The sequence below is a fragment of the Carcharhinus amblyrhynchos genome, chromosome 25 (genome assembly GCF_965287045.1).
Source record: "Carcharhinus amblyrhynchos chromosome 25, sCarAmb.v2.hapA, whole genome shotgun sequence".
NCBI lineage: Eukaryota > Metazoa > Chordata > Chondrichthyes > Carcharhiniformes > Carcharhinidae > Carcharhinus > Carcharhinus amblyrhynchos.
This window is the reverse complement of record NC_137348.1, coordinates 10,535,469-10,548,490: the sequence shown is the minus strand read 5'-3', so window position 1 is coordinate 10,548,490 and position 13,022 is coordinate 10,535,469. Positions and strand designations below refer to the sequence as shown.

General features: G+C 43.3%; 1 protein-coding gene across 5 annotated transcripts in view; it reads right to left on the bottom strand.

Annotated features, from left to right (window-relative positions):
* fubp3 (far upstream element (FUSE) binding protein 3) overlaps positions 1–13,022 on the bottom strand; it is a 127,297-nt gene that overhangs the window by 29,701 nt on the left and 84,574 nt on the right. For 3 of the 5 annotated variants that reach the window (XM_080212434.1, XM_080212436.1, XM_080212435.1), the window contains exons 13-16: positions 6,359–6,522; positions 5,436–5,509; positions 4,331–4,410; positions 1,026–1,142 (exon numbers count right to left, since the gene is read on the bottom strand). In XM_080212434.1, coding sequence (XP_080068560.1) covers positions 1,026–1,142; positions 4,331–4,410; positions 5,436–5,509; positions 6,359–6,522 — 435 coding nt within the window. The remainder of the gene's footprint in view (positions 1–1,025; positions 1,143–4,330; positions 4,411–5,435; positions 5,510–6,358; positions 6,523–13,022) is intronic. The other 2 variants (XM_080212437.1, XM_080212438.1) reach the window with 1 other exon arrangement.

The following is a 13,022-nucleotide window of genomic DNA, read 5'->3' as shown; positions in this document are numbered from 1 at the left end:
GGGAGGGGGGGGAAGAGAGAGGAAGGGAGGGGGGGAAGAGAGAGGAAGGGAGGGGGGGAAGAGAGAGGAAGGGAGGGGGGGAAGAGAGAGGAAGGGAGGGGGGGAAGAGAGAGGCAGGGAGGGGGGGAAGAGAGAGGCAGGGAGGGGGGGAAGAGAGAGGCAGGGAGGGGGGGGGAAGAGAGAGGCAGGGAGGGGGGGAAGAGAGAGGCAGGGAGGGGGGGAAGAGAGAGGAAGGGAGGGGGGGGAAGAGAGAGGAAGGGAGGGGGGGGAAGAGAGAGGAAGGGAGGGGGGGAAGAGAGGGGAAGGGAGGGGGGGAAGAGAGGGGAAGGGAGGGGGGGAAGAGAGGGGAAGGGAGGGGGGGAAGAGAGAGGAAGGGAGGGGGGGAAGAGAGAGGAAGGGAGGGGGGGAAGAGAGAGGCAGGGAGGGGGGGAAGAGAGAGGCAGGGAGTGGGGGGGGGAAGAGAGAGGCAGGGAGGGGGGGAAGAGAGAGGAAGGGAGGGGGGGGAAGAGAGAGGAAGGGAGGGGGGGAAGAGAGGGGAAGGGAGGGGGGGGAAGAGAGGGGAAGGGAGGGGGGGAAGAGAGGGGAAGGGAGGGGGGGAAGAGAGGGGAAGGGAGGGGGGGGAAGAGAGAGGAAGGGAGGGGGGGAGAGAGGAAGGGAGGGGAGAGGAAGGGAGGGGGCGGAGAGGGGGGGAGTGAGGAAGGGGGGGGAGTGAGGAAGGAAGGGAGGGAGAGGGGGGGTGAGGAAGGGATCCCAGTAGAAATTTTGTAAAGACTACCCCAAACTCACAGCACTTTTAACAGATAGACAAATAGAAGACTTTTGACTGGAATGCTCGATTAGGATGAAGTCTCAAACGGGCAGACAGTTTTAGAACAGAGGCAAGCCCCCTAGTTATTGGGGGTAAAGCAGAGTTGGAAAGTGACACTAATTCTGGAACTGCACAGGTAATAACTGGAAAGTGTGAGGCGCAGAAAGTGGAAGGTATTTGCTGTATTGTTGAAAAGTTTCTCTTTACAAATACACACCTGAATTTTGTTGCGAGTTCTGCCCCATTGTTGCTTGTTGTTGCTGGCTAGGCTGCTGGTAAAACTGGGAGATGTAGGCTGACCAGGCTGCTGTACCCAAATGCTGTGCAGCTTTACCTAGACACACACACAGTGTCAAAGTAACTATGACTGACTAATTTTGGTAGTTTTTAAACTTGTGGCAGGAATAGTTCATTATGCAGTAATGTTACTGCTTGCGATCATGTTCTAATTTTTAAAAGTATAATTTTGAATCACTTGAACGCAACTCCGCATCCCTCAACCCAGAAAACGTATCTAAAGAGATGGGGATCCAGGTATGTCCTCAATTAATGTCTTCTTGGTTATTACCAAGCATATTGGATTGGATCCCCTTCCTACTGAATTTCCCTTCAAAAGAAAGATCACCAGCAAGGCTAGTGTTAATTATCTCAGCACATTCACCTTGTCACAAGATGCTTTAGTGAAAGCATTAAAGTGACAAAAATAGGATGATTTGATATGTAATCAAATGACTGGAATTTCAAATAAGTAAATGCAGGGCTTTTGGAAAGGCGCAAAGGGGAGAGAAGAGTTAATGCCCCATTCAAGAGTAACTCTATCTTCCCTGGTACATAAAAATGGCAGAGCGATAAGAGAAACGGCGCCTGAAACATTGTGTAACACAACCTCCACTTACATAGCACCCTCAGTGACGTGGTTGCAAGTGGCCAGCAGTCGCTCTTGGCTTCTGCAGTGGAATTAACTGGGAACTGGTGGAGAACTTCAAGCCTAGCACAGCACACAAGCTGCGAACAGAGTTAACAAGCTGGGGCTGTCCAGTCTGCAACTGTTCCACAATAGTGTCTTTTCAAAAAAAAGGGAAAAAAATGAATCTAGCCCCATCAGAACAGATGCCATTACATTCCTTTGACCAGGAATCTATAAAAAAAATTTATTCCTGTGCAACACTTGATTTGACATGTACAACATTCACCCACAGAACTTCATTAGTACCATTGTGTTCCAGACATTTCATTAGTTTTAGCATGCGATTCATTGCACCACTCGCATGCTCACATACTGCACTGGTTAGAGAAATAACACCAACAATTCAAGACAAACTATATAAACAGGGATAAGAACAAACAGTAAAAGCTATTAAAATTTGAAAAGAAAAGCCTAGTTAACATTTTGGGCACAGATCTTCTGACAGACCATTTCAAGGATTCATGCCCCAAAACATTAACTTCCCTCATTTATCAGTGAATTGCCTATGTTCGGGGGAAGGTGTAGGATTTGCTGATTAATAAGGAGGGGCATTACTTTATGGGCTGGACTACACATTTGCTGATGTATGTTACTGAAAATCATTGCAATATTAGGGTAACAGGAAAGAAATAGGCTATACATTTCAACCAAATGAAATGAGCAGATATTATGTTTTTATTATTACATGGGCTCAAAAATGAAATGAGAGTTAAAATAAACCGACTGCCATTAAATTGTTTTAAGATACTTAATTTGTGTATGATATATATAAGAATATTTAATGTAATTTATTTGAAACAAGACTATTTTATGTAAATGCAGTGAAGGAAGAGGAAGGGAATTGTCTCCAACATTTGGGGTTGACATCTGGGGAAGGTGGGGACTGCAGCATTTAAGTGAGGAGGCGATGGTGCAGTGCCATTGTCTGGAATACTGAGACCCAGAGCAATGCTTAGTCAGTTACAGGTTATGTAAATGAAATATAAGCCTGGAGGCCTAAATCTGTGACAGGAGGCAAGCTGAATGGACAATGATGGCACAGTGGTTAGCACTGTTGCCTCACAGCATCAGGGGCCCAGGTTCGATTCCAGCCTTGGTTGACTGCCCATGTGAAGTTTGCACATTCCTCCTGTGCCTATGGGGGTTTCCTCCAGTTTGCACTCTCAATCCAATCCAAGTTCGGTGGATTGGCCATGCTAAATTGATGCTTAGTCACCAAAGATGTGCAGGTTAGGGGGATCAGTGGGGTCACAGGGACAGGGCCTGGGTGGGATCCTCTGTCAGAGGACTTGATGGGCTGAAGAACCTTCTTCTGTACTGAAGGGATTCGATGATAACTCACTATTTTGGAATTTGGGAAAAATATGGAGATGGGGGCTCCCCCCAGAAATTTTCTGAAATGGGTACAGATTGCTCTTTTTCTGAAGATGGAAAATGGTATGCGAAGCTACACTGTTGAGCGATTGGAGCAGAGCTGATGATCTTTCCCTGCCCTCTTCACAAGAGCTTGGTTTAACTAACATATCAAATTATAATCGTGGGCAGTGTGGAACTGAATGGACACTGCATTCCTTATTGATGAAAGCAACGTAGACGGAACCGGGTGGAGACAATAGACAAATCATTATAATTACAATGGACAGCACGAATACACAATGATTAGCACTGCTGCCAGGGACCTAGGTTGGATTCCCAGCTTGTGGCGCTGTGTGGAATTTGCGCATTCTCCTAGTGTTAGCGAGGGTTAACTCCAGGTGCTCGCTTTCGTCCTACACTCCAAAATGTGTACAGGTTAGATGAATTGGCCATGCTAAATTGTCCCTTAATGTAAGGGTGAACAGCAGGGTAAATACTTGATGTTGCGGGGATAGGGCCTGGATGGGATTGTTGTCAGTGCAGGTTCAGTGGGCTGAATGCCTCCTTCTGCACTCCAGAGATTCAACAGTAAGTGTGTACAGAAGTTTAAACTCTCCTACAGCGTAGAGCTGTTCAAACGTTCAGTTTGTTTCAAGTAACCTGTGGTCTGTTACAACTGGAATTAGTGCTGAAATCAGCTGACTAGAAGTAAAATAAATGAGTGAATGAGAATAAATTAGGAGACAGTTGCAATGAAACTGACTATGATTAAGATCAGCTGAAATGGATGGCTGTGGTGGGTGACAAACAGGTTTTGGACTTACAGGAATTGTGTGCACAACATTGAATACAAACAAAAAGTGCTGGAAAATCTCAGCAGACCAGACAGTGTCTATGGAGAGAGAATAGAGCCAGCGTCTTGAGACTGGGTGACTCTTTGTCAGGGCAATTAACATATTGAACGTGTGGACGGAAAAATATTGCTTAGCCTGTTGAATTTAAACAGCTGCCCGTGCAGCACATCCTTTTACTCATTCCAAGGGTGATCAAAAAGCCATTGTTGCCTGCATTTTTAATGAAGCGCTGTATTAACTGGAAATGAAACAGCACAATCAGTGCCACAACAAGCTGATAAAGGGGCTGAAGAGCAATAAAGGAAATACAGATACTGTTCAATGCAAACAAAATCAGACACTCACTTGGATCCTGCTGTCCTTGCTGTTGCCAAGGTTGATACGTGCTTCCCCATCCCTGTGTCATAAAGGCTTGTGGAGGACCACTATGTTTAAAATGAATGAGCACAAACAAATTTAAAATGAGCTGGACACCCAACAGATGGTTTTTTTTTTACATTGGTTTTGATATCTGATAATCACCTGGTGACTACGTTGTGCGCTAGGTGGTGATGGAGGGGTAAAAGCTAGGGTGTCGTTTCCAATGTGACAGCGCTGGGAACAGGTAATTAAAAAATGGGATGAGGTTCCACGGCAACTTGGCATTAATACATGAACCAGGCAGGGAGCACGCCAAGCAGGGACGGCTGACAAGCCAGCCAGCCAGGTTTGTGACCAGGACTTGGGAGGGGAAAGCTGGGAGTTCAGGAGAGAGGTTGCTGTTTCCAGACAAGTAAGCACTGGTAATAGTTACGAGTCACCTATTTTGGTATATAGTGCTTTAGGTTGTTTAATTGTGCACTCATGGGATCCCCAAGCTGTGTGTTTTGCCAATCTTTGCCTGTATTTTTGATACTGAAGTGGGATGTGTTCCTTTGGGCAGCGTCGTATGCACCTATTATCTGTCAAGGCTTTTTCAGCAGCTTGGAGGTTCAAAGCATTAATTTAATTCCTTGGGATGGCAGGATTGTTGTATGAGGAGAATTGCGTTGACTGGGCCTGCATTCACTAGTTTAGAAAAATGGCATTGAGATAGAGGATCAGCCGTGATCATACTGAATGGCAGCGCAGGCTCGACGGACTGAATGGCCCACTCCCGCTCCTACTTTTTATGTTCCTATTGAGGTATCATTAATATCAGAGATCTGCATAGCCAAAAAACCTCCAAATCCTGAAACAAGATAGTAACTGCACATTGTTCACTTTCTTTGGGGTGGAGCTTTAACAAAGCATCTGGGGGGCATCCAAAATGAAGTGAGATCTGATGAGCTGGCCTGATATAGTTTCCACTCCAAATACTCATTAGCCCAACGAGGAGTATGAATGCAGAGTGAAAACAGATTCTCCTGACACCAAGTGAAAATAACGGTCCAAGTTTAAAATGCAAATACTGTAGAATTTTAACTCTTACTTTTGATGGTGTCCAGGTGGTCCTTGGCTATAAGGGCTTGTGTTAAATCCTCCAGGCCCACCAGGTCCTGGACCCTAAAAGAGCACAGGAAACATATTTAAGCTAAGAAAGTGAAAGATGTCCATGCTTTCAGCACCTTGCTTGATCAATTATTTCAGAATAAAATGATCATTTGGAGGAACAGCAAACAATTTGCACACAAAGTCCCACAAACAAAAGTCTATTGATGACCAGATCACTGGATATAAATGGAGGGTGAGTAATCAAATGTTGGCCACGTCACTGGGAAAACTCCCCTGTTCTTTAAATAGTAGCACAAGACCTTCTATGCCCAGCTGTAAACTCTTAAGTTTTGCACAGGAGTGTCGGCTGAGATTGTGCACTGGAGTAGGGCATGAACACACTGTCTTCTGCATCAGATGTGAGCTTGCTACCACTGAGCTAAGAGCTAAGAGTTCAGAATGGATTACTCCAAGCAGCATCAGTTTAAAGAGATTGTTCATAGAATCTTTTGACTTTAATCTATTTGCTACACACCAGAAATTTGGATAGCTTTTCCAAAAAGCCAACACAGGCACAATGGGTCAATAGCATCCCCTCTGTGCTGTAACATTTTATGATTGTCTGAATTTAAAGAATTCATTATTTTGAAGGATAACAGGAACCTGTGGGGAGGCAGAGGCAACACATGAAAGGAAGGGGATGGGGAAAGTGCACTGGTCAGGATGGTAAACTCTTTGGCATGAGGGCGAAAGAAATCAATAGATGTCAACCCATCTTTGTGGTTTCCTCACAGCCGATTTACAACAGCAGTGACCGGGGATGGGGTTTTATTTAAAATAAGCCAATAACCAATCTGTAAGGCGAAGATTGAGGTGAATGAAAAGGTAAGTTGCAGCAAAAGAAAAAAAAATCAATCTTACCCCATTGATTTTTTCTTCTATTAATTGCCTAGCATGCTCGATCTGTTGTAGAGCTCCACGGATGATGAATATTCGGATGTTGGGATCTGAATTTGGTGGTGGGTTTCTCTGTAGTTCTACATGTGCACCTGTTTGCTGGTTAATGCTTTTGATCGTCTCCCCACCTGAGGGGCAAGATGGAAAAGTTGAAGTGCCTTCAGAGCCAATTTAACTACAGATTTATTTCCAGAATACAATTAATCAAGTTGTTACATACGCTACATGTTACCTTCTAGTTTTAAATAATTCTGCAGTGTCAGGCATTCACAAATTATTTGCTAACACAGGTAACTGAAGTCACTGTCCCATCTCACAGAAGCTATCCCATAAACAAATACAGATCTAAAGACGTGCACATTAGCAATTACCATAAAATCCTTACAGTGCCGAAGGAGGCCATTGGGCCCACTAAGTCTGTACCGGCTCTCAGAGTATCTTACCCAGGTCCATATCTGGGCCCTGTTCCCATCACCCCAATTGCTTTTGTATCAGTGAGAAAGATATAAAAACAGCCATTTTAGTTTGATCAAGACAGCAGATCTGAAGCAGACCAAGAGGGCATCAACAAAACAATTGACTTCTCAGTCTACTGAGGATGTGATCATTGAGTTGAGCTACACTATTGACTCAAGGTTGGAAATATCTCTGCCTACAAACAAAACTGTTGGATTTTTATATCAATAATGCCAATTCAGAAAGTTCTCAACTTCAAGTGATCGTTACCTCTGGAATGCTAAAGAGTATTTAAACATCAACACCTTACACTCAAATCATTGTTAAATATGGCCATTGGCCAGGCAACCAGCTTTGACTTTCAACCCTTGTGACAATCTCAAAAGGATCACAAGACAATTCTACAAATACTCAACAGTGCAAATTACAACCCCCAACAGCATGAAGATAGCCTGAAACTTAAATCTCAATGAGGCACCGTGCACTATTTCAACAAAGATTGAGGTTCACACCTGCAACCCCCAAGGTGGCCGGTGGCAATGAGGAGGAGGGATCCACCTGTTTGACCAACAAAATCAAGTACGTCATTAGTCAAAGAGTAGGCTGCCTGCCATTCCTCCGGGGAAGTTAAAAGGGTTTAGGAAGCCCAAAAAGCTGAAGTCCCACAGTAGCACGCATTAATTAACAAGCCAGAGTTTAGCAGCTCTGACTCATCCCAGAAATCTGGTCCTCATGAAGGACCCAACCATTACTTATAATTTTTATCAGTTAAGCCTTCTGTAGCTTGCATTCAAGTATCAACATTTGACGAGCAGCAAATGCATTAGTTAGCCCTTGAACAAGGCAGGATATTTCAACTGTAACACACGAGAAGATTGCTGCAATTTAACCTAATAAATGAACACAACTATTATACTGAAGTAATTTTTTTTCTTTTCATTTATTAGCCATACAAATGTCTTTGAAGCTCTTTAAACGGATCACAATACAACAGTTGGATACGTAGGAATCTCCTTTCCAGCTAGACAGCCCATTCTACATTGGAAAACACCAATCAGGATAAAAATTCAATAACTGCTCGCATCTCAGTCTGCTGTGTTAGGAATTATTTTTCTTGGTTAATTTGGTAGTAGAGGTGGTCGTGGACAGTGGCAAAGAGAAAAGACTGGCAAAAAAAAACAATTAAACTTTAAGTTTTAACATTTGATATATGGCGGACCACATTTTGATAAGACAAAGTGAACTGCTCGCTAAACATACAAGCAGGAAGTAACAACAACACATCATCACAAAAACCTAGTGAAAAGTGTTTTGCCAGACAAACATACAAATAGGGTGAAAACGAAATGCAATCCTCTCATTTGAGAATGTATTTTTCTTTAAAAGGCAGTATTAACCACAAGCAATCACTACAAAATGAGTGATCAGAATGGTACATTTGTGCATCCAGAACGAACTATCATGTTAACAATTCCCGTGACAAAATCAGGTCAGGACATTTGACTCATACCAACAATTGCAAGGGCCCAAGCTAAAAACTTCAATGAACAATGGTGCTAACTTTATTAATGCCGTAACCTGTGCGTTTGACAACACCACTACAAAAATTCAGAAATGTGACACTGCAATACAATGTTGAACACCGCCAGCAAACTAGACCAAGCTGAAGGTGTTAATGATTCAAAGCATTGAAGTCAGTGTACAAGTTTTAAAAAAACTCCTGAAATGATTTAATGTGCTGCGATTAATCTGCAGTTTACTCTTCACTGCCAAAAGAAACATGTCAATGGTTAGTCCGTAACTTTGAATTTAATAAAACACATCCTATAAATTATAATGACTGCAAAAAGCCAGCCAGCAATTCCCCAAATTGATTTTCAAATGTCAAAGAAATTCATTCAGGAGGATTTCTCACATGGCACAATTCTTACCCTCCCCCAAACTGTTACTGGGGAAAGTGGCCTTTTTAATTGCATCCTTTTGTAATGTTTGCAGACAGCAGGGAGGGTACCTGTTAAACATATGGAAAGCCAAGGAACTTAAAAAAAACGATGCTATTCCCCAACAAAATCAATTAAAGCGTGGCCTTCCTAGATGTAGCCAATTTACGCCTTCTCTTCACTGCTTTATTCACCGAACAATCTGAGCTCAAAGCCTTTTCAAATCCGCACGCTGATTAAAATCTAATGTTTATGTCCTAACATCAATTACTTGTTGAGTTGTGTATGCTTGCTCTGACTGCTTCTCTCACTCTGTCCCCCCACACCCCTCCTCCAGTGTGTCCAAAGGGATGCCCTTGGTGGTTAATGCACCCACTGGGGGAGGTCACTCACAAGACGCTTGGTGGCCAGTCACAGACACGTTCAACAGTCAGTCTATTCTTCCGCCTGACAGGGGTGCAATGTGAAACCGACTGCAATGGTACTTGATGAAAATTGTAAAGCAATTAATCAATCCACTAAAAAGACAGCAGTGACACTGCCCAGCACCAGAGAATTATCCATCATTTTTTTTTTATTATGGTAATATGGTGAAGAGAAGTAACGATTTATCTTCTAGCTCCTGCCTTCACCCAACACAGAAAGCACTTGACGTTTCTATTGCCTCGCAGCCTTTTCAGATATCTTTCAGCTGGTCAGAGCCACTGAAAAGGTAATGCCGGACATCAACTTTAGAGACTGGGAGATAGAGTGATCCTGAAAAGACCCATGAAACACTGGTTTATGCAGTCAGATTTCAATTACACTCCCTTCCAAAGGGGGACGGGTGGTGAGAGGAGATTCACACAAGATCATGAACCGAAACCTCAACCACCAACAATTAATGTCACATTAGCTTCAGCATATTGTAACTCACATTAAGCCGTGGATGTACACAATGAGACCCTGGGTTTTCAAAGCGTGTGCTTCTTCACCCGCCCCTGTTCTCACAACCACAATATAGTCAAATGAACTGGTCTTTTTTGAATGTGGGTTTTGTGGGGCTGGGGGTGGGGGGGTGTTTGTGGGGGAGGGGGTGCTGTTGGTGAGGGGAGAAGAGAATCAATTTTGGGCCATCACAGTCACGTTTCATCTTAAAAACAGCTCCATTCAGCCATCATTAGTTTAGTTAAAACAGGTCAAGGGTTGTGTCAGAAATTTAAGCCACTTCATTATTCTCTTCATGAAAATGTAAAGGAGACGAGCAAAGTTTAACTCTCTAAAAGCAGACTTCAACAGATCTCCTCGGACTCGACAAAGAAAAAACGTCTTTCGTTTCTCAAAGTTCTCTTTTCTAGCTCATTTGCATTTATCCACTAGCTGTAAAACAAAAGGCTGAAGATTTGAAGCACTAGTTACAAATGTTGGACATCAATAACAAATGGTGAACATTTTAACACATGCAGTGTACTAAAGCAGCCAAAAAGGTTGATCTGTAATATTGTAGAAACAGTTGAGACTTTAAACCTATTTAACAAAAAAAATGTGAATCAAACATGCCAGTGTAATTTTTGAACAAGGGGGTCTGTTTGGCCACTCTCCACTTAACTATGTGAGCTACCCATTCAACATCAAGTATTAGAATTATCTACACCCCTCTAGAGGTCTTCATACAATAATCCATTTAGTAAAGCATAAAGTGGTACAGTGGTTAGCACTGCTACCTCAGAGCACCAGAGACCTGGGTTGGGTCGCTGTCTGTGTGAGTTTGCACATTCTCCCCATGTCTACATGCGTTTCCTCCAGGTGATCTGGTTTCCTCTCACAGTCTAAAGACACGCTGCTTAGGTGTACTGGCCATGTTAAGTTCTCCATCAACATACTTGAATGGGTACCAGACTGTGGCAATTAGGGGATTTTCACAGTAACTTCATAGCAGTGTTAATGTAAGCAGAGTTCTGATTAATAAATAAACCTTAACTTTAAAGTCTAGTATTGGTATTCAGTTTACTGCTTACAGTAGACAGAAAAGAAAATCATTAACTGATATGCTTTATTGGTGTCCGACATTCTTACAACCTCACCCCAAATTGCTCCCATCACAACCATCAGGTTCTATTACCTTTGTATTATGCAATACAAAATCACATCTCCAAACAACTTACATTTATATAGTGCCTTCAACAATATAAAATGTCCCAAAGTGCTTCACAAGAGTTTTATAAAACCAAATGACACAGACATAAGAACATAAGAACATAAGAAATAGGAGCAGGAGTAGGCCATCTAGCCCTTCGAGCCTGCCCCGCCATTCAATAAGATCATGGCTGATCTGTTGTGGCTCAGTTCCACTTTCCCGCCCTCTCCCCATAACCCTTAATCCCCTCTCTTATCAAGAACCCATCAACCCGCTTCTTAAAAATATTTAGCGAGGCAGCCTCCACCACCTCAACGGGCAGAGAATTCCAGAGATTCACCACCCTTTGAGTGAAGAAGTTCCTCCTCAACTCCGTTCTAAACCGCCTCCCCTTTATCTTGAGGCTGTGCCCCCTAGTCCTACTGTCTTTTTTGAGCGGGAAGAGTCTCTCCACCTCTATCCTATCCATCCCATTCATCATCTTATACGTCTCAATGAGATCTCCCCTCATTCTTCTAAACTCTAACGAGTACAAGCCTAGTTTATTCAGCCTCTCCTCATAGCTCAATCCCCTCAACTCCGGTATCAGCCTAGTAAACCTCCTCTGCACTCCCTCCAGGGCCAAAATATCCTTGCGCAGGTGCGGCGCCCAAAACTGCACACAGTACTCCAGCTGCGGCCTCACCAATGCCCTCCACACACAAGGGATAATAGGTCAGATAACTAATTGGTTAAAGATATTGATTTTAAGTGGCATCTTACAGGAGGAAGAAGGGCAGAGGGGGAATTCCAAGTCTTAGGCCAATGCAACTGAAGGCACAGCCCATCAATGGGAGAACGATTAAAATTGGGGAAGCTCAAGAGGCCAGAAATAGAGTAGTGTAGAAAACTTGGAGGATTGTGGAGCTGGAGGAGATTAGAGATAGAATGGGGTGAGACCATGGAGAGATTTAAAAACATGAATGAGAATTTGAACATCAAGGCATTGCTTGACTGGGGGCCAATTTAAGTCAGTGACACAGGACAAATAAGTGAACAAGACTTGGGAGCGAAGAATCGGCCAGCAGAATTCTGGGCGGTAAGGTTCAACGATAGAATGCAAGACCCAGTCAGGAGTGCATTGGAATGGTCGAGTGTAGAAGTTACAAAGACATCAGTCCAAAGATGTGCAGGATAAGTGGATTGGCCATGCTCAATTGTCCATTAGTGTCAAGGGGATTGGCAGGGTAAATATGTGCAGTTATGGCGATAGGACTGGGGTTGGACTGTTGACGGTGCAGTCTCGAAGGGCCGAATAGCTTCCTTCTGCACTGTCAGGATTCTGTGATTAAACACAAACATTAAACCAAGTCCAGTGTAAGAAGGTGTCATTCAGGCCATCCAGCACACTTCTCCCAAACCCCATGTAATTATTCTATCACAACTTGACCACTGTTGATCCCTACTTTAAGAAACATCAGCTCCCAAGAGGAAAAAGTTACATCTTCGTAACCATTAACTTCTCAACAATTATCAATCCAACATTTACAAATCAACTCTCAGTGCTGAGCGTCTGTTCCACGTATCATTGCGTGTTTTGGGAGGGGATGGTGGTAAAAATTTCTAATCTCTGAACTTGTGAATGCTGTTGCCTAGTTATTACTTGTTATACAACTTAATGAACAGTTAATTCAAAAGGGCAAAACTAGCAATTGCATGACCAAAGCTTTTTTAAAAGCTGTAAAAAATAGACAGTACAAAAATTCCACAAGCTTAAATTGGCAATTTATTAACAGTAGTGATGATACTAAGTGTCCATCCAGCACACTGAGGTACAAGAGGCAGAATGTGCAAGAGAAAGTGAGTTTTCTCGTAATACTTTTTGGTGGATTGAAAAATCATAGAACCTTACAGTGCAGGAGGCAGCTATTCGGCCTACCGAGCCTGTACAGACAACAATTACCCAGGCCTAATCCCCGTAACCCCATGTATTTACCCTGCTAGTATCCCTGACATATGGGGCAATGCACATTTGGACAGTGGGAGGAAACCGGACCACTCAGAGGAAACCCATGCAGACACAGGAAAATTGTAAAAATCATTGAAGCCATACAGTACAGAAAGAAACCATTCGGCT